The following is an 18,776-nucleotide window of genomic DNA, read 5'->3' as shown; positions in this document are numbered from 1 at the left end:
AAGACTTTAAAAATAAAATAAAAGACATTGAGGAAGTTAAAAAAAATTAAAATAATCCAGGAAAAGTAAGAAGATTATGAAAAGAAAGTCTGTCAACTAGAAGAAAAGATTCAGAATCTTAAGGAAGAAAATGATTCCTTGAAAACCGAAATTGGTCCAAGGGAAGCCAATGAAGTTAGAAGAGACCAAGAAATAATAAGACAAAATACAAGAATGAAAAAAATAGAAGAGAATGAGAGATCTCTCATAAGAAAAGCATCTAATATGGAGAACAGATCAAGAAGATATATATATAATCAGACTACCTGAAAACTATGGTTAAAAAAAGGCTCTTGATAGAATAATATAAAAAAATAAAGAAAATTATCCTGAAATGTTAGGACAAAAGGGGAAGGTAGAAATAGAAAATATCCATGTCTCACCACCTTAAGAGATCCTATGAGGAAAATCTATAGGAGTATTATAGCCAAATGTTTTTTAAAAAATCCAGGTCATGGAGAAAATATTACAATCAACAAGAAAAAATATTAAATATGATGGAATCATAATTATAATATCACAAGACTTGGAAGCAACTACATTAAATGACTGCAGGTCTAGGAATACTATCTATCAAAGAGCAAAGGAATTTGGGTAATGGCTGAAAATATCATACCCAGCAAAATTAAGCATAATCCTGGAAAAATAATAACTACCAAAAAGAATGTTAAATGAATTAGCAGACTTTCTGGATTTCATTGCAAAAAGACCTGAATTTAATAGAAAAATTGACAAAAAGATACAAAAAATATAAAGCAAACACCAAAAACAATTGCAAAAAGACTTGAGGAAAAACTGGAATACATGGCAATGTAAATCATATCTTTAAGATTGGCTTTAGTGATTGGGTAGTTCAGAAGAAGGATTGGGATAGAATTGAATGTGATGTGATTCTAAAAAGCAAAATTGTGTAGGAAAAGACAAAAAGAGTAATTATCTTATACAAATGAGGTATGAGAGGAAGAATGAACACAGAAGAATTAGGTGGGGGAGAAAGGCTGATAGTTCTGGAACCTTATGTTCATCATGAATAGGTTAAAGATGGAAAATAGATATATACATACACACATGTTTATATGTATCTGTATATAGATGTGTACATACATGTATGTTCACACACATATCCATATGTCTATGTATGTGTGCATTTGTCTGTGTCTGTGTGTGTATATATTAAATTCTTCTAAATGAAAGAATAAGAGAACAAGGAGATAGGAAGAAAGGAAAAGATAAAGGAGGGATTTTTAGAGGGAACCCTATTTACATCATATCAGAATGAAAGAGAGAACAACATATATATATATATATATATATATATATATATATATATATATATGAATAAAAATCTCCTAAATTTATAAAGAAATAAGAGATTGAGAGAATAAATGGGGGGATAAAAGAGTGTGCAGGTTAATGGAAATGGGATGAGAAGAATAGGTGGAGGAAGAAAGAATAAGGGAAGAATCCTTGTTAGGGTGGATAGGTTCAAGAGGATAAGGGAGAGATCCTAGGAGGAGGAGTTAAGTATTGGGGAACCAAGGTAGTGGGGTAGAAGTTAGAAAGGATAGGAGGAGTTAAAAAGGATAGGAAATAAAAGATACACACAAACATAAAATAAAGATCAGTAGTAGAATTTATTATGAAAAAAAGCAAGTATAGTAATCATGATCTTAAACAAAATCAAAATAAGACAATCAAAAGAGAAAAATAGGGAAACTACACTGTCAGTCATATTAATCAATATTTTTTTAGACTATATAAAATAACTAGGCAGTGTAAGGCTGGAATATTGCTATAGTGTAGAAAATGAAGAGTTGCTAGATTTAGAAAAATATGGAATAACTTGGAATTAAGAAGGATGAAGTTATCCACTTTCAGGGAAACAGAGGACAAATAAGCATACTTTAGTTTTATATAAATGCATATGATTATATATGTGTATAGATATTAGATATACATATATGCATTTATATTATTGTACATCTGTTTTTGTATATGTATACACATGCATTATGTGTGTACATATATGTTTACACACAAATATATCTCCTCTTAATTTCAATCTATTTGGGGGAGGAGGAGAGAAGAAAAGGGAGAGAAGAATAAAGTAAAAAGTGGACATCAGAGAACAAAAGAAAACCTACAATAAAGCAAAGATGGACAGCTCTGAACACAATTATGGGTATTTATTTTTTAGACTTTCATAATGTCCAGGCTAGCTCTCTAGAGGGTCTCAGGATCAGTCAGAGTCAGGATCAGTCAAAGTCCTTGGCCTTTAGAAGGAGAGGTGAAGGAGGCAGGCAAACTGCCACACGGCTCTTCAAAGATGAATCCTGGATTCTGGAGTTCAGAGGCTGAAGTCTTCTCTCCTCAGCATGCTGCCGCAGAAAGACTCTGACCCTTTCCCTCAGCCTTCCAATCCTTGTCTACAATTACCATGCCATCACACATTCAGCAAGTGCTAATCCTGAAGAGAGCCATCACATAACCATATCATCTAAGTATATGTTTATAGAATCATTATCTCATATTGAGTAAGTACTTAGCCTTAAGCACTATGTTGTCTTTAGATTCAAGTACACCCTTTCAGAGTTCCAGTCCTCTACAGACTTTCTTGAAATAGAAATGTGTTTTATATTTTGAATCCTCTTATGTTCTGCTACAAACATGGCAAAGTTTTATTTTCCTATTTTTATTTAAGTTTAAATTAATTAAATAAAAGAGGAAGAAAAAAAGAACCCCTCCCCCCCAATAATTATATTACTATCTCTGCTAAGAGTTAATTTAAATATTCTAACAGCAATCATCTGAAGATCGTATATGCCTTAACTACCACTTTTCTACTGGTCCATCTTGCTTTTCAATTCTAAACTAAGGAGAAATTAGAATGCCACTTTCTTTTCCAACCTTACTACAGCTGAACAAAAGTGTTTCTTAAATCTCCCTGCACAGTAGTAAGTGAGAGATAGACTTGATAGTCTTTTTTTTTTTTCATCATCACCACATTATTAATTTTCAAAGAATTTTAAGAAAAAGAAAATCACTGGACTCATGAAAGATAACTTGAGTTTATTCCTCTAGCATTTATTAATCTACAAATTAAATCCTTTTCTGTTGTTTAACCATAATTAGCAAATGCCCTTGTGCTTTTAAAGGCTCTGAAAAATTCTGCCTAGTTTGACCCAAAGGAAAAGTTTTAAAATTCTGACCCAGGTTCAGTCAAAATGTTATCTAAGGAGACGTGGATTACATTTGGAAATACTCATCTTCCGGGTTGGCCAAATTAAGTACTGGCAAAGTACTAGAAGACCTTGGTTTGAATCTTCCCCTCAGATACTCATTAACTTCATGATCCTGAACAAGTTATTTAAACTTCCTTAGCCTCAGTTTCTTCATTTGTAAAATGGGGATATCAATGAGCCAAAGCTACTTTACTTTAGACTGCCTGTTTGTTTCCTCCTCCTTTCTTGATGTTTGTTAGTATCCTGGTATTTCCATATCCAGTTCTTCCTTCAGTAATACTCTTCAAGCAATGATTGGATACCATTTGGTGGAAATATAGTAAAGGAGATTCTATGTTGGGTATAGATCTCTTCTAACTTGTGGAATTCTGTTACTCTGTAATAAAGTTTTCCCTACTTAGTCAAATTGTTAGTTAGAATTAAATCAATTTAAGGTTTAGTATGGATTTGGTTTCAGATAAGAAAACTAGGAAGAATGGAGCAAGGCAATGAAGATTTCATTAGTGAAGTAAAAATAAAGAACTCATTTATAAATAGTGAAATGAATAAATAGGAAAATAAATGTTAATTAAAATATTGATAAACTTTTTCAACACAATTCATTTCCATTGAATAATTACCAAAAGCTAGCACTTTCAAGTAAGAGATGTTTTTATACAAGATATGACAATGACCTAGATAGTCTAAAAAAAGAATGTCTGAAACCCAAATACACAATTTGAAGGAAATGAAATATGGGATAATCAGGGATTAGCAGGGAATAGCAGATGTGTAAGCTGCCAAACCCTTTTCAGAGATATTCATCCACCTTTAGTGTCCACTTGCCACCCACTCTCACTTATGGCTCCAGAAGCATGAGCATGGACGATGACCACACCCTAGTAAAACTATCTCAGCATATGGCCTAAACCAAATTGAAGGTAACTCACAGGTCTCAAACCTGTCAGTAAGTTAGGGTTATATCTGTTCTCAAATGTGAAGACTTCTCAAGTGGAATAGACAGATGAAAATAAATTGTTTCAATGGCCATAAAGGAAGCTTAAACAGGTACTAGGGAGAGCTTAGAGCTTGGTTAGGAATCAAAGATGCCAGGGTCATCTACCATATCCTGAGGCATCTTAAGTTGTCCTAGATTTCACTAACTCTGGAAGAGAGTTAGGCTGAAAGATTTGTGCAACTCTGCCTCAATTAAATTCATTCATGAACAAATGAAGATATCATTCCATGATATTATTTGTCCCCTTCAAAATTAAGGAAGAACAGCACCCAGTTCTGGAGCCACGAATCATAATCAAACAACTATAATATTTTCCCTTTGGTCCCATTCATCATCCCTTCCCATACTAAAATGTTATTCCTGAACACTACTTTCCTTTATATGTTATTTCTGTCATTGAAATGCAAGCTACTTAAAGGCGGTTTTTTGATCTTTATAATTAAAGCACGTAAAGTGGTGTTCAGAAAATGGTCAGTGCTTAGTAAATGTTTTATTTGATCATTCTTTTTTCCATTCATTCATTCATTTGTCCATCCACCCACCATTCAGAAGTAATATCTATCTCTCAGAGTTGATATGAAGAGCAAATGATATATAAAGTAAATAAAATGTTTTGTAACCGTAAGTGATTTTGTTCATGTGAACATTCATCATCATTACTATTATTATTAAAGTGTCTCTATGCAGCATTTCAATAGCCAATGTAAAACTCAGAATCTCAATTTGATGGACAAATAGCTTGTTTCTGAGAAAATTCTGAGAACTAAATTATCTATCTAAATAAATAAATAATTTTTTTTCATTATCCAAAAATGATAGAGCCAATAGCAGATTGGGGGGGAAAGAGGTTTGATTCTCAAAAAGTTTATTATACCTAGAAAAAGCTCCTGGGGCAAGATAGGAGAGTATAGGGTCATAGATTTAGAATTGGAAGAGTTCTTTGGGGTCATTTAGTCTTACTTTCACATTTTACAAGTAAAGAAATTGTGCTCAGAAAAATTAAGTGACTTGCCTAGTGATAGATAGATAGAGAGATAGATTCAGAAGTAAGATTTAAGTTCAGGTTCTCTGAATCCAAAGCCAGTTCTATTTTTATTTCATTTCCATGTAAAGTAGGGATACAATGAAAAGATTGAGACATTAAGATTAATTTTTCCCAAATAATTTCTCCTTTGTTTATCTATTTTGGTAGCTCTACTCTAATAGCCAATTCAATATACTCATTTCCAAGGGCATTAAGTGCTTCAAACTCTTGATAAGAATAAAACTTATTCAAAGAGAAAGTAATCATTGTTCCCTTATTCTCATTATGAGGTTGACTGTTAGAAGAATCATGAACTTTTTATGTAGATTGCTGGTCAATTATTATAGTCATGTCCAACTCTTCATGATCCTATGTGGAATTAGCTTGGCAAAGCTTTTGGAATAGCTTGCCATTTCCTTCTCCAGCATATTTTACAGATGAGGAAACTGAACAAATAGGATTAGGGGACTTTACTCAGGGTCACTAGTTACTATCTGAGTTCAGATCTGAATTTGGGAAAATGAGTCTTCTTAACTCCAAGCTTACTGCATCATCTAAGCACCTCTAAAAAGGAAGTACATATCGGCATGACAAATATGGACATATGTTTAACCTATATTGGATTGCTTGCTGTTTTGGGGAAAGGGAACAGACAAGGAGAGGGAGAAAAAATTTGGAACACAAGGTTTAGCAAAGGTGAATGTTGAAAACTGTCTTTGCATATATTTGAAAGAATAAAATACTTAAAATTTTAAAAGATATTTGGTCATCCACCTTTGATAATTTCATTGTTAAGTTCCATCTGATGTCATAGGATAAAGAAGACAGGATTTGGGGGAGCTGAAAGTTGCTTTAAATATGAAACAAATCTTTTATTTAATAGGCAAAGAAAAAGAGGCACAGAGAGGTGAAGTGAAATTTTCATTATGATAAGGCAAAGTAAGAGAGCAACAGGAATTATTAACATAGGTCATTTGGCTTGAAATCTGGTGTTCTTTTCTCTAGAGGAATATTCACTCAAATGGTGAGAGGGTTGGTGCCATTTTAAGTAATCCTAGCCTTCAGACACCAATTTCCTTTTAATAGATGAAAAAATTGAGGCTCAGAGAGGTTAAGGGACTTACCCAACATCACACAAATAGTCAAATCCAGAGAACTCAAATCCTATTTACTTATTAAATCCACCAAAGACACCTAATTTATTGTAATTGTTCTTTTACACAACTTATGTTTAGGAAAAACTATTATTTTAGAGTTGTTTTATTTCATTTTGGGAAATATATCCAGATTTGTTTGCAATGTCTTCCTAAAATCATTACTGTTTTTTGAACAATATTCAAGAACTTAATGTCCCATTAAAAAAAATTATTTAGTTCAAAATAACCTTGTGAAGCTGTAGGGAGTTCCATTACTATTCCCTTTATATTATAGTAGAAGAATCTGAAATTTAAAAAAAATTACTAAAAGGTACATTTAACTTCATTTCATTACTCAAAAGTTTTCAAGTTCTCCTATAAGAATAAAAATTAAATTAAATTAAAAATCCTCAAGCTGATATGGTTCCCAATTACCTCTGCAGTTTTATATTATACTCCTACTCTTTGTACCTTCTCCATTGCAATCAGACTAACTTACTTATTGTTGTTAGACATGGCATTCCATTTTCCTATCTCCATATTTCTTAACAGAGCATGCCCTATACTTGGAGTACCTGCATTTCTCATCTCTAGCTTCCTTCAAAACACAGTACAAGCATCATCTCCAAAACAAGTTATTTCTTCATCTCCCCAGTTTTTTGTGGCCATTTTCTGTTGGAATTACAAGGAATTACTTTGAATTTATCTATATAGATGTTCTATCTTTTCCAACTCTCCAGCTCCCAAACCTTAGTAAAGCCCCTTGAAAAAGGATCATTTTTTTCCTCTTCACCCCTAGGAAAAATGCTTTGATTGTAGTAGGGTTTTAACAGATGATTGCTCTCAATTGGATGACTGAGTTTCATAGCTAATACATTACAGAGCCCATATTCAAAACTGATTTTTTGTGAAGGCAAAATCTTTTTTCACTTTTCCACACTATTTTGCTTCTTTTGAATGAAAGTGATGATATTGTTTTTGTTGTTGTTGTTGGTGGTTTTTTTGGGGGGGTTGTTTGTTTGTTTTTTTCTTCTGACCTTGGGCAATCACTAAATGTCAACTATATTGAATTTGCCATGTCTCCCATCATAACATATGAAGGTAGGGAACCAAACATAAGCTGTATTGAAGACACTGTGAGATTCTCACTCTACCATATAATATGGTACTATTACCGGTACTAAACTAGTACTGTATGAAGATACTACAAGATATTCACCCTATCATCCATGACCTGTACTATAAGATACTCCACAGAGGTCCTCAGACTTTTTAAATAGGGTGACAGTTCACTGTCCCTCAGATTGTTGGAGGGCCAGACTATAGTCTAAACAAAACTTTGTTGTGTGGGCCTTTAAATAAAGAAACTTCATAGCCCTGGATGAGGGGGATAAATGCCTCAGCTGCTGCTCTGGCCCGAGGGCTGTAGTTTGAGGACCCCTATGTCTACTATAAAGAAAACATAAGGATATGGTTACAGATATTCATTCAAAGAGATAATGATTCAGCATTTAGAATTAAGTAATATAAGAGCTGGTAGACATCTTTAAAATTATCTTGTCTAAGTACTTCATTTTAGAGAGACGAAAACTGAGTTCTAGAGATTGAAAGACTAGTTTAAAGTCACACAGCTAGCTAATGACAGGACTGAGATTAGAAACCAGGCAGTTGATGGTCACAGCAGATAGAGCACTAGTCCTGATGTTAGAAATAATTGAGTTCAAATCCAGCTTTAGAAACTTCCTAGCTATGTGTGACTGTCAGTAAGGTACTTCCTTTCTGTTTCAGTTTCTTCAGGGTTTTTGTGAAGATCAAATGAAGTAATATTTGCAAGCTACTTTTCAAACTTTAAAGTACTAAATTAATGCTATGTTGTTCTGTCATTTTTCAGTCATGTCTGACTCTTCATGATGCCATTTGGAGTTCTCATGACAGGGGAACCACTGAAGTGGTTTGCTATTTCTTTTTCCAGCTTATTTTACATCTAAGGAAATTGAGGCAAACAAGATTAAGTGACTTCCTCAGGACTACAAAGCTAGTGTCTGAGACCAGATTTGAATTTATATAAATGAATCTTTTTAATTCTGGCCCAGAGCTTTATCCCCTATGCCATCCAGTTGTCCTAAATTAAAATCCCATATTAATGTAAGCCATTGTTAACTCCCAAGGCTAGTGATTCCACACTCCCTTCCCCCTCCCCACCATGCTATTTAGGGTTGTTTATATATAGTGTAATGGGCTGAGGCTTGAGTTGATGTACTGAGGTCCCAAGCATGTGAGGCTAAATAGTAATTGGACTATACTCTATTAATATATATGCTTGGAGAAAGAATGGCCCTGGCCCACTCTCTGTGCAAGTCCTGATGTGTTGTGTAGGAAATGACGATTTGGGTGGGTGGAGGCAGAGGGGCAGGGAGAGAAACAGAGAGAGACTGCTGACTGGGTTCTGCTCTGGTGGCTTCTGGTCTGGCTGGCTTCTCCCTTTACCTCCAATTCCTTTTTACCTCCGATCCTTCTCCACTTCTACTGAGAATAAAGATTGAAGATTTTCCCCTTAACCTGAATCCCTGACTCCAGCTGATTTTAAAATATGCGGTCATCACAATGTAGGACCTAAATATTGTCCTAATCTTCTAAAACTTCACTCCAGAATAAAATGCTATTTAAAAATAAAAGTAATAACGATTACTGCAACTTTTCTATTATTTAGCATAGGAATAATTGGAAGTGACTGAACTGTTTTATCCAGAAATGAAAGTAATTATTTTTGCTAATATTTAATTAAGCAAATGGAAACCCCTTCAACCAACCATGCAGTCTCCTTAAAGACAGATGTTTATGATGAAATCCATTTTAAGTCCTGAGAAATATTTAATGTTTGTTAAGCTACAGTGTCTGGCTGACAGGTCCATTCTTTTTAACAATTATTTAGAAGAGTTCTCAACTTCCACAGCAGCTGGCTTCTGTTTAATGTCAAATTACACATCTCAACAGCTTTCGTTAATGCATCCATACCTCAAGGAGGACTTAACATACCTTCTTAAATAAAAGGAAAAGCCATTTTAGGTGCCACATTACAGAAAGGGCTAAAGTAGAAATTTTATTCCATCAGGAGGCTGTTTCTCCTGTCTACATTACAATGCAAGAAGAAGGAATATATAATCTAATATTTTTAATTTTATATACAAGAATATAAGATACATCAGCTTTGTACATGGTACAGCATTTAAACATCAACCAGACAGGAATTTGGAATTGTGATGAAAGCTACCAGAGTACAGGCTGATATTAAGGTGGTAATTAGTCATGGCAAGAATTTAATAGTTTACAATCATAAAACACCAACATTTAAAACAAGACTTTATAAAATAATTTACAGACAACCTAGAATCTACAGAGAGTATCTGTGTGTGTGTGTGTGTGTGTGTGTGTGTGTGTGTATGTGTATGACCTAATGAATGACATCTTTCAGGGTTGAAGTAATAAGATAATTTAGAAGCAGTTCATGCAATGTGAGAGCAAAGATGGCAAGAGATTCCCCCCCCCCTCCATGTTTTCTGCAGCTATTGACATAAACCAAGAGTCCAGTGGGGAGCTGGACCACCCAATAATACATCTTCCAGATGCCATCCAGGAGCACCTGGTCCAGTCCCATATGAGAGTGGCATAGGTAAACATAAATATACAAGTTGATATCTTTTCTTACACAGTACAAATATGGATCACAACTTCCCTCAGCTGTGTGATAGTCAATTGTTTACACTTTAAGTACTATAATGTTCACCTTGAACTTTCCCAAAGTCTATTTCTTGATGCAAAGTCACTAGCAGAATTTTCTTGTTTTCACAACTTTACTCAGATATTTCACTGAGTGCCCTCCATGCCCAATAACATAAACATCAATAAGGTAAGATCGGCCAGGTTGGAGGCCTTTAATTGTTTCAGTAGTCACTGCTTTCTGTAAGTTTTGGCTGTGGAAATATTTACAGAGAACCTTCTCCGATTTCTTTCTTGTTTCTGGCCCTAGGCATTGGTTCTGTTCTCTTTTCTTTTGGTCTTCATTGTAATTATCATCTACTTCCTTTCTATAGATGCAAAACTTGTTTCTTTCCTGAGTTCCCAACCAGGCTACTGTTGCTGAAGAACATGTACGGAGCTTGTCAAAGGCTTTGATTCTTGTGTCTTCGGGAAGAGAGGGAAATGACTGCTTATTGATTCGTGTGGTCGCCAGGATCTTCAGCATAGAGGCCCCCTTCTTGTTTCCTTTCAGCCTAATGAGATACTTGGCTTTTGGTTTCCCCCTAAGCTGAAATTGATGGACACCTTCGACATTTTGAGACAAAAGAAGTTTCCCATCTCTCCTGACTTGGATCTGAATAATATCCAGGCAGGAGTGAACAACGAATGTGACTTTTTGATGGGATGAGACAGGAGCAAACCGGAGAAACTTGGTGCCCTTTCTCTTGATAAAAACATCAGTGACTTTTCCATCTTTGAGGTCAACTGTCTTCTGCTTGGCTTCCTCTTTTGTTCTGGCAAAGGTACCAATATAAGCAGTGCTTGTATTGCTGGGCATTTTGACCACAAAGACATCAAAATAATATTGCGTGTCAGGCTTTAGATCAGACACTGTGTAAATATTCTTATTGCCAATGCAGATCTTCTGAATGTCCACCTTAGCCTTGGAATAAATATGCCGCCCCAGCTTGGGAACTGGCTTGCCTGAGAAGCTCCGTTCTCTGCCAGGACTATTTTCTGAAGGAAATCCAAAATGAGCAAAGTCAAATGGGCTGAAATCTAGTCCGGGTTTGGGTGCCATCATAAAGGCATCATCAGCAGTCATCTTGGCTTCAACAGCACAGAGACTCTTGAAGTTGTGCTCTTTGTTGATGACCACACAATATTGAATGGGCTGTTTGAGCAGTGAGGCTGTGGGGCTGGGTTTCCATACCAAAGTTACTGTGGTGTGTCCTAGAGAAGTAACATCCACTCGTGGATCATAGGGCAATTCAGGATAGGGCTGGTCAGACTCTGGTGTAGTGGTGGCATAGACTTTAAAGTGGGTATCCTTCTCAGTGGAGAGAAGTTCTAATTGGTATAAACCAGATGGTGAACTTGAAGACATAAATGATTCCACATCATTTCCTTTGTAGGAGAATAACTCAGTGCCATCCTCATTAATTATTTGCTGCCTCTGCTGCTCAAGTGGCTCTGGTTCACCTAGAAAAAATAAGCAAAGACATATTTTAAAAGGTAAGTTGTCTATTGCCTCTTACAGGACAAGGTAAATTGTCTATTTTTGGCAGCTAATAAGCAAATATACAAAAAAAGTATCCAGAGCTAGTACAATCAACTTGAATTTAGATCCTAACTCTGGCACTTAGAGATTTTTATTCAATTTAATTCTCTTCTCTTCAAAATGAAGAGAGTTGAACAAAATTAAGTTTACCACCCCTTTCCAGTTCTAAATTTTAATGATTTATACTAAACATTGACTCAGTCAGCACATGCATAAGCATCAAATCAGAAGAAAATCAGAGCAGCTAGGTGGAGCACCAGCTCTCAAGTCAGGAGGACCTGAGTCCAAATGTAGCCTCAGGCACTTAACACTCCCTAGCTGTGTGACCCTGGACAAGTCACTTAACCCTAATTTCCTCAGGGGGGGGGAAAAAAAAGCAGAAGGAAATCAACATTTTATCTACATTCCAGGAATCTAAAAAACCTGTAGAAGAGGACAAAATGTGGCGATATGTGTACTTGGTTAGCACTCAGATAATGTGACTGTGTCTGATCTTAAGGAACAGAGAGTACAGCTACCTCCAGACAAATGAAAGTTATGTCACACTTTGTCTTTGAGTGGATCCATTTCATTAGCCATTCTATTTCAATCTTTTTCAATTTCAAGATCTTAAAGATCTACTAAGAGAGAAGCTCAATGAAATTTGGGCCATGACCTAAGTGGACATTTTGCTCAGTTTAAGGGGTTTATTTCCTTTTTTATCTTTAAAAAAAGTTGTGGAGGAGAGAAGAGGAAAGGAATCAAATTTTATTCATTGAAAAAATAAAATGAAATCTACTTTTAAAAATGAAGTGATGAACAAAAAAGAAAGAGGCTATTGGTAGAGAACAGACAGTCCTGTTAACTTGCAGATTCAGAGAGTCATGGAAAAACTTCTATGAAATGGCTAAGATTGAAGTAAGCAGAACCAATGTAAATGAAAGAAAACAAAAACAGAGGTAACTGAATTCCAGGTAACTTAAATTACTAAGCTTATTTCCAAAGAAGATATGACAATATTCATATCTCTATATTCTTCACACAGTCACTGAGATTGTTGGTGTGGAACACTGATTAAGTAATCAAACTTAGTTAATATATTGGTCAATTTTGATGAATGAATTTTTGTCCCTCTTTTCTCTTCTTTGTTATAAAAGTAGGTAGCTATGTAGATACATATGTGTGTATAAATATATATATATATATATATATATATACACACACACACATATATATATAAATTAAAGTAATATGTATATATGTTCATAATATATATGCACACATTTACATACACACACCTAGACATGTATGCAAAATAATGTACACACATGTATCATTGCATGCTCACATAAATAAATATTATTGAACATGTGTGTTCATATATTCTTGTGTGTATATTTCTTTTTATTTTAAAGGACAGAGTATAATGTCCCTCTTTATCCTTTGAGTGCTGACCAAAATTTTCCAAATCCAGTGGTCCCAGAGGTTTTATCAGGGACTCAAGTACACTGAATTCTTCTTAATGGGATAACTGGTGAATCAAGATCCTTCCTTCCAGAGGAGGAAGAGGAGCAGTATGTCTCTTCTTCTTCACCTGAACTTTCTCCACTGGCTTCCTCAGGCAGCTCTTGCAGGCTCAGCTTCCATTCCAAAGGTGCATCACATGGTGTTACTATAATAGAAAGAGGGGTGTTGTCTTCTTCAACCACAAAGAAATACCTGGGGAAGAAAAATAAATATCCATTTATTAGGCACTTGCTATTTGATAGGCACTGTATATCAATACAATGAATGAAACCATCCCTTTTTGAAAGGAACCTATACTATAAGACTTTGCAATGGAATGAAAGTGAAAGATAATGGGGTGGTCAGCCCACATTCGCCAATGGCATCCCTTCAATATCAAAAGAGTAAAGAAGGCTTCTATCTCACTGAGTGGAATGGCTTTGGCAAATTTATAATGGGCCACCAATGAGAGTCTCACTGGGATGTATAGGCATGTATGGACTGCAATCTGCTTCTTTGGAAGTTATAACCATTTGAATGGAATTACAGATCCCTCAAGTATGGCATTGACACCTTCAATTTAGGAGTAATCAGCTTGGCTTCTCTCTCTCTCTCTCTCTCTCTCTCTCTCTGTCTCTCTCTCTCTCTCTGTCTCTCTTTCTCTCTCTCTCTCTCATATTTATTTAAAATTAAAATACAAAATAGAAAAAGAAAAAAAATTATACTGTGCCCAGTGCAACATAAGGGAAGATTCAAAATACATAACAATAAATTTCTATTTCAAAAACCATGTAAAATAATAGAAGACGTTATTCATGACTGTAAATTTTTCTTTGCTTCCTTTTAGGTTTTCTTTTGTTCTTTGTTGTGCACGTTCTACTTTATTCTTTTTTTCCCCTTTCCTCCCCCACTTCCCCTAAGCAGGCTATAGTTAAGCATGAATATAAAGTAGGTGAACTTTCAGTTCTGAGAATTAACGCACATAGTGTGAAGTTTGTGTATTTCTAAATAATTCTAAATAAATAAATAATCTTGGACAAAATAGGTCTTGGATTCTTAAGTCAGTCCTGTGGTAAGAGCTCAGTCAGGGCCAAGACTCATTATCAAAGGCATTACTTAGCAGAGACAGCATGGTTCAGTGGAGAGACCACTGAATTTGGGTTCAAATTCAATCTCTACTCTATTTGGGGGTGGGATTGGCTTAAAAGTAAGATGGATATGATAATGTCTACTACCATTGTACTTATTTAAAGGATGCAATTGAAATGTATGGAAAGAATTTTGTGAGCCTTAAAGTACTATACATATGTCACCTTATTATTATATTAAGCTGCTGCTTCCCCATGAAGGTGGTGAAGCTAGAAAGTAATTTAAGAAAATGCTGCCAAAATTTTTTGTGGTTATCCACACTATGGAAAATAGTGTTATTCTAACAATGTTGTTACTCTTTGCTTTTAACAAAAGATAAAAGGCAAAAACAACCAAAAACAAAAACATATAATTTAAATTGTGTTAACAATGTTTTTTTTTTTGTTTGTTTGTTTTTAACATATTTTTAAATGAGTGATTTTCTCAGTATGGAAACTTCCTGCAGGGGGGCAGATAGTAGCCCTTCTTTAACATAAATCATACATGTTTAGAGCTGGAAGGGATGCAATCATTTCATTTTAGAGCATTATCTAACAGGGGTAAAGTGTGACTTTTGTTCAATGTCACACAGGTTGTTAGTGTAAAGCATCATGGTATAATGAATGGTATAATGAATGGAGCACTGAACTTGTAAGTAAGAAGGCATAGGTTCAAATTTCACCTCATATACAAGCTGTGTGATATTGAGTAAATTGTTTAACTTCTCTGTACCTCAGTTTTCACACTTGCAAAATACTGGATTCAAAAATCTCTAAGTTCTTTCCAGCTCCATATCATGCTCCTATGTTGCATGCTCTTGTGAGGTATCAGAGTGATATATCAAAAAGGATAATAATGGTAGTTTTTAAAATATAAAACTATTCTCCCTATAGCAAAAAAAAAAAAAAAAAATTTGAATTCTTCAAATTAGTCTATGACTATGCAAATTTGTTTCATGGGTTTGTTTTTTCCCAATATGATTGGGAAAGATTTGAAAGAGGAGAAAACATGCATATTAATTGAAAACAATCAAAGTTTAAAAGTTATGCTAAGTCTCTGTTTCTTACATTTAGTTTACAAATGGCAAAATTAAAGGAGAGTTTTCAATTCCAGACTCATTTTATGGCTATTCCATAGATATGAAAGCAGAATACATTATCTCTATCTTCAGCCTTAAAACCCATCAGATTTATGGAAACACAATCTTTAGAAAATAAAGTGGGACTGGATTGATTCTTTTCTTGCAGCCTAGAAAAAAATTTAACAAAGAGACTGTTGCAATTGAGTCTACACAGACGTTCCAACTTTCACTCAGAACCTTTTTAGCTTAGTGGAACCTGTCAGAAGTTGAACAATATTAAAATGACCTTTGAGGCTTCAAGGTCAAGTTTATGGCATGTTTAGGTACTGACAAAGTAGCTTCAAGGATTTCAGAAGAGAGACCTTTTTAAAACAAAGATACATATTTAGTTAAAAAAAAACTGCTATAACTCTCATTTCCTTAGACCACCTATTTCATACTTGACTGAGTTCATGATGAGATTTTTCCCAGTGGGACTTTGTGACAGCACTTCATTTATTCTCTCTGTGAGATAAAGAACTCATGGGCTTTTCACAACTTAGTGCTTAAGTCATACCACTACATCGATTTACACATCATCATACTTCATTATAGAGATCCTAAGAAAGAAATTTTTCCCCCCTTTTTTCAATAAAGAGACTAATGCTACTAAGGTATCATATATCAATGATAACAATAGCTAATAGTATACAAGTTTAATATTTGCAATGCACTATTACAAATATCTCATTTTATTCTCATGACAACCTTAGGAAGTAGGTCTTATTAACATTTCCATTTTACAAATAAAGAAACTGAGGCTAAGGGACAAATAATTTGCCTATGGTCATATGGCTTCAAGTATCTGAGGATGAATTTGAACTCTGGTTTTCCTAATTCCAAGTCCAGTTTTCTGTCCAACATGTAACCATGCTACCTCAATCAGTCAGTGAACATGTAAAATAGCTGATAAATTATAGATGTAGATATTTGCAAATTATAGGTATGAGTTATATCTACAAATTAGAATCAGGTGGATGAACAGATGGGTATTCGTATGGATAGATAGGTGATAAAAACATAGATAGATGATATGACATAGACATAAATAGAAAAGATAGAATGAGAAATAGGTGACACAGCAAGAATTTTTATTAAAAGCTTTCTATTGTGCCAGATTATGCTTAACTCTGATAATATAGAGAAAAGAAAAGCAATCTGTGTCCATCAAATCTAAAGAAACTAGGCAGCACAGTTGATACAGCATTTAGATAGGTCTAGAGTCAATAAGACCTGAGTTCAAAACCTTTCTCAGATACTTATTAGCTATATCACTCTAGGAATCATTTTACCTTTGATTCATTTTTCCCATCTGCAAAATGAGGATTCTTATAGTATCTTCCTGGCAGGGTTGTTATGAGGATCAAAGGAAGTAGCATGGAAAGAGTCTTTTCAAACGTTTGAAGTACAAACTGTAGTTTATTATTACTATTGTTAAATCAAATTTGAAATGCAATATTCTGTGGATTCTCTCTGAAGATAAAAGGAGAGAGAGAACCATAGGCAACAATACCTTTTTGATGTGTCTCTAAAGAGATAACTGCTGATTTCAGCTCCATCTGGCAACATTGATGAATCATGAAACTGTGCTTTATCCTGGATCTGCATCTGGAATAGCTCTTCATCACGAGTTGGTAACTTCTGGGTCCAAGAAGACAGGGGTAAGAGCATCCAGAGCACACTCCAGTGAAGGAACACCATCCTACAAAGACAGAGAAATTGTTGTTGGTCAATCATTTCTGTTGTGTTCAACATCTCGTGATGTTATTTGGGATTTTCTTGGCAAACACACTGGAGTGGTTGGCCATTTCCTTCTTTAGCTCTTTTGACAAATGAGAAACTGAAGCAGAAAGAGTTAAAAGATTTGCCTAGGTCACCCAGCCAGTAAGTGTCTGAAGTCAAATTTGAAGTTAGGAAGATGAATTTTCCTGATTCCGGTTCCAGCACTGTAATCAGTATGCTATCTAGCTGTTATAGAAAGAAAGAAGGACAGGTATGAAAGACAGAAGAAAATAAATTCCTAAGCAGAGTAAGATGACCCCAAAGTACTGAGATGAAAAACCTTTTGAATCTCAAAATATGGATAGAGCTCTTCACTTTCCCTTCCACTTGGATGAAAACACACAGAACCCCCAAGGTAACTAAAATCATACCTTTGTCAACACAGTAACCTGTTGGATTCAGATTCACTTTCACATTACAAGGGAGGAAACATTAGTCTACCACCCAACATTTAAGTGTTTTGAATTTATTTCTGAGTCTATATCTTGGCCATACAATGCATTGTGCATATTTCTTAGCTTCGTGTCTGAAGTTGATTTAATTTGTCTTCTTTGACTTTATACAAGTTATTGATAAAGTCTGGTTTTAATCACAATGGATTAAAATCTCATGGAACATGAATTTAGAGATCATGTGTCCACCCTCTCCAGTTTTACAGATCAGTAAATTGATTCAGATAGAATTAAGTTATGTGCTCAAGGTTATATTACTAATAAAGTTCTAAGGCAGAATTTTAACTCATTTCTTCCTGACTCCAGGTCCAACTCTAGTCTAATGAACAATTCTTCATTAATGCAACAGAAGAATATTTTCTTAGAGAAACTGTTGTACATTCTTCTTCCAGATGAAAGAAGCTAATGTTTTAATTGTAGGGACTTTTGTACCAAGGATATTGCCCCAGGGTATGTTTAATTGATTAACTGGATGAGTTTGACTTTTAAAATAAATTTTTATTTTTAAAATAAAAACTTAAAGATCTGAGCCCTGTATTCATTATTCTTTAATTAAATTTTACTTTTCCAGTGCAAATCCTTTCTCCTTTTCCATTTCCTCTGCCACCCCCATTGAAAAAGAAAAAAACATCTATATCTATATCCATATATATAGTTGAATAAATCAAATTCTAAAATTAGCTATTTGTTCTTCCCCTCCCAAAAAAGTCTCCATCTGCACTCATTCAGAATTCATCCTCTTGGCCAAAAATGAGTAGCAAATTCTCTAGACTCATGGTCAGTTATTGTATTGACTCTGTAATCATCATCAATAGAAATAATGAATAGATGAGCCTCCCAAAAGCTCTGTGAAGTCAGTACAAGCATTAATAATTACCTGTTTTGTAATTGAGGAAACTGAGGTTCCAAGACATGATTTGTCTATGATCACGTAGCTCATCAATGCCAGAGTCTGAAGTCTTTCCTGTCTTTTATTCTAGGACTCACTCCATAATTCTACGCCACCATGATATTGTAGAACCATTTCAAAAAGTGTCTTTTCAGCTTTCCAGAATTTAGTTCCTCAATTTCT

At 34.7% G+C, this 18,776-nt stretch overlaps 1 protein-coding gene across 1 annotated transcript in view; it reads right to left on the bottom strand.

Annotated features, from left to right (window-relative positions):
- Nucleotides 1–9,498: 9,498 nt before the first annotated feature.
- The window catches only part of NDNF (neuron derived neurotrophic factor), a 37,468-nt gene continuing 28,190 nt past the window's right edge, over nt 9,499–18,776 (bottom strand). Inside the window, exons 2-4 of the mRNA XM_003772774.3 lie at nt 16,984–17,172; nt 13,311–13,435; nt 9,499–11,658 (exon numbers count right to left, since the gene is read on the bottom strand). Of these exons, the coding sequence (XP_003772822.1) occupies nt 10,262–11,658; nt 13,311–13,435; nt 16,984–17,171 (1,710 nt within the window). The 5' untranslated portion in view covers nt 17,172 and the 3' untranslated portion in view covers nt 9,499–10,261. The remainder of the gene's footprint in view (nt 11,659–13,310; nt 13,436–16,983; nt 17,173–18,776) is intronic.

The sequence above is a fragment of the Sarcophilus harrisii genome, chromosome 6, assembly GCF_902635505.1.
Source record: "Sarcophilus harrisii chromosome 6, mSarHar1.11, whole genome shotgun sequence".
In the NCBI taxonomy this organism is placed as follows: Eukaryota; Metazoa; Chordata; class Mammalia; order Dasyuromorphia; family Dasyuridae; genus Sarcophilus; species Sarcophilus harrisii.
This window is presented reverse-complemented; position numbering and strand designations above follow the sequence as displayed.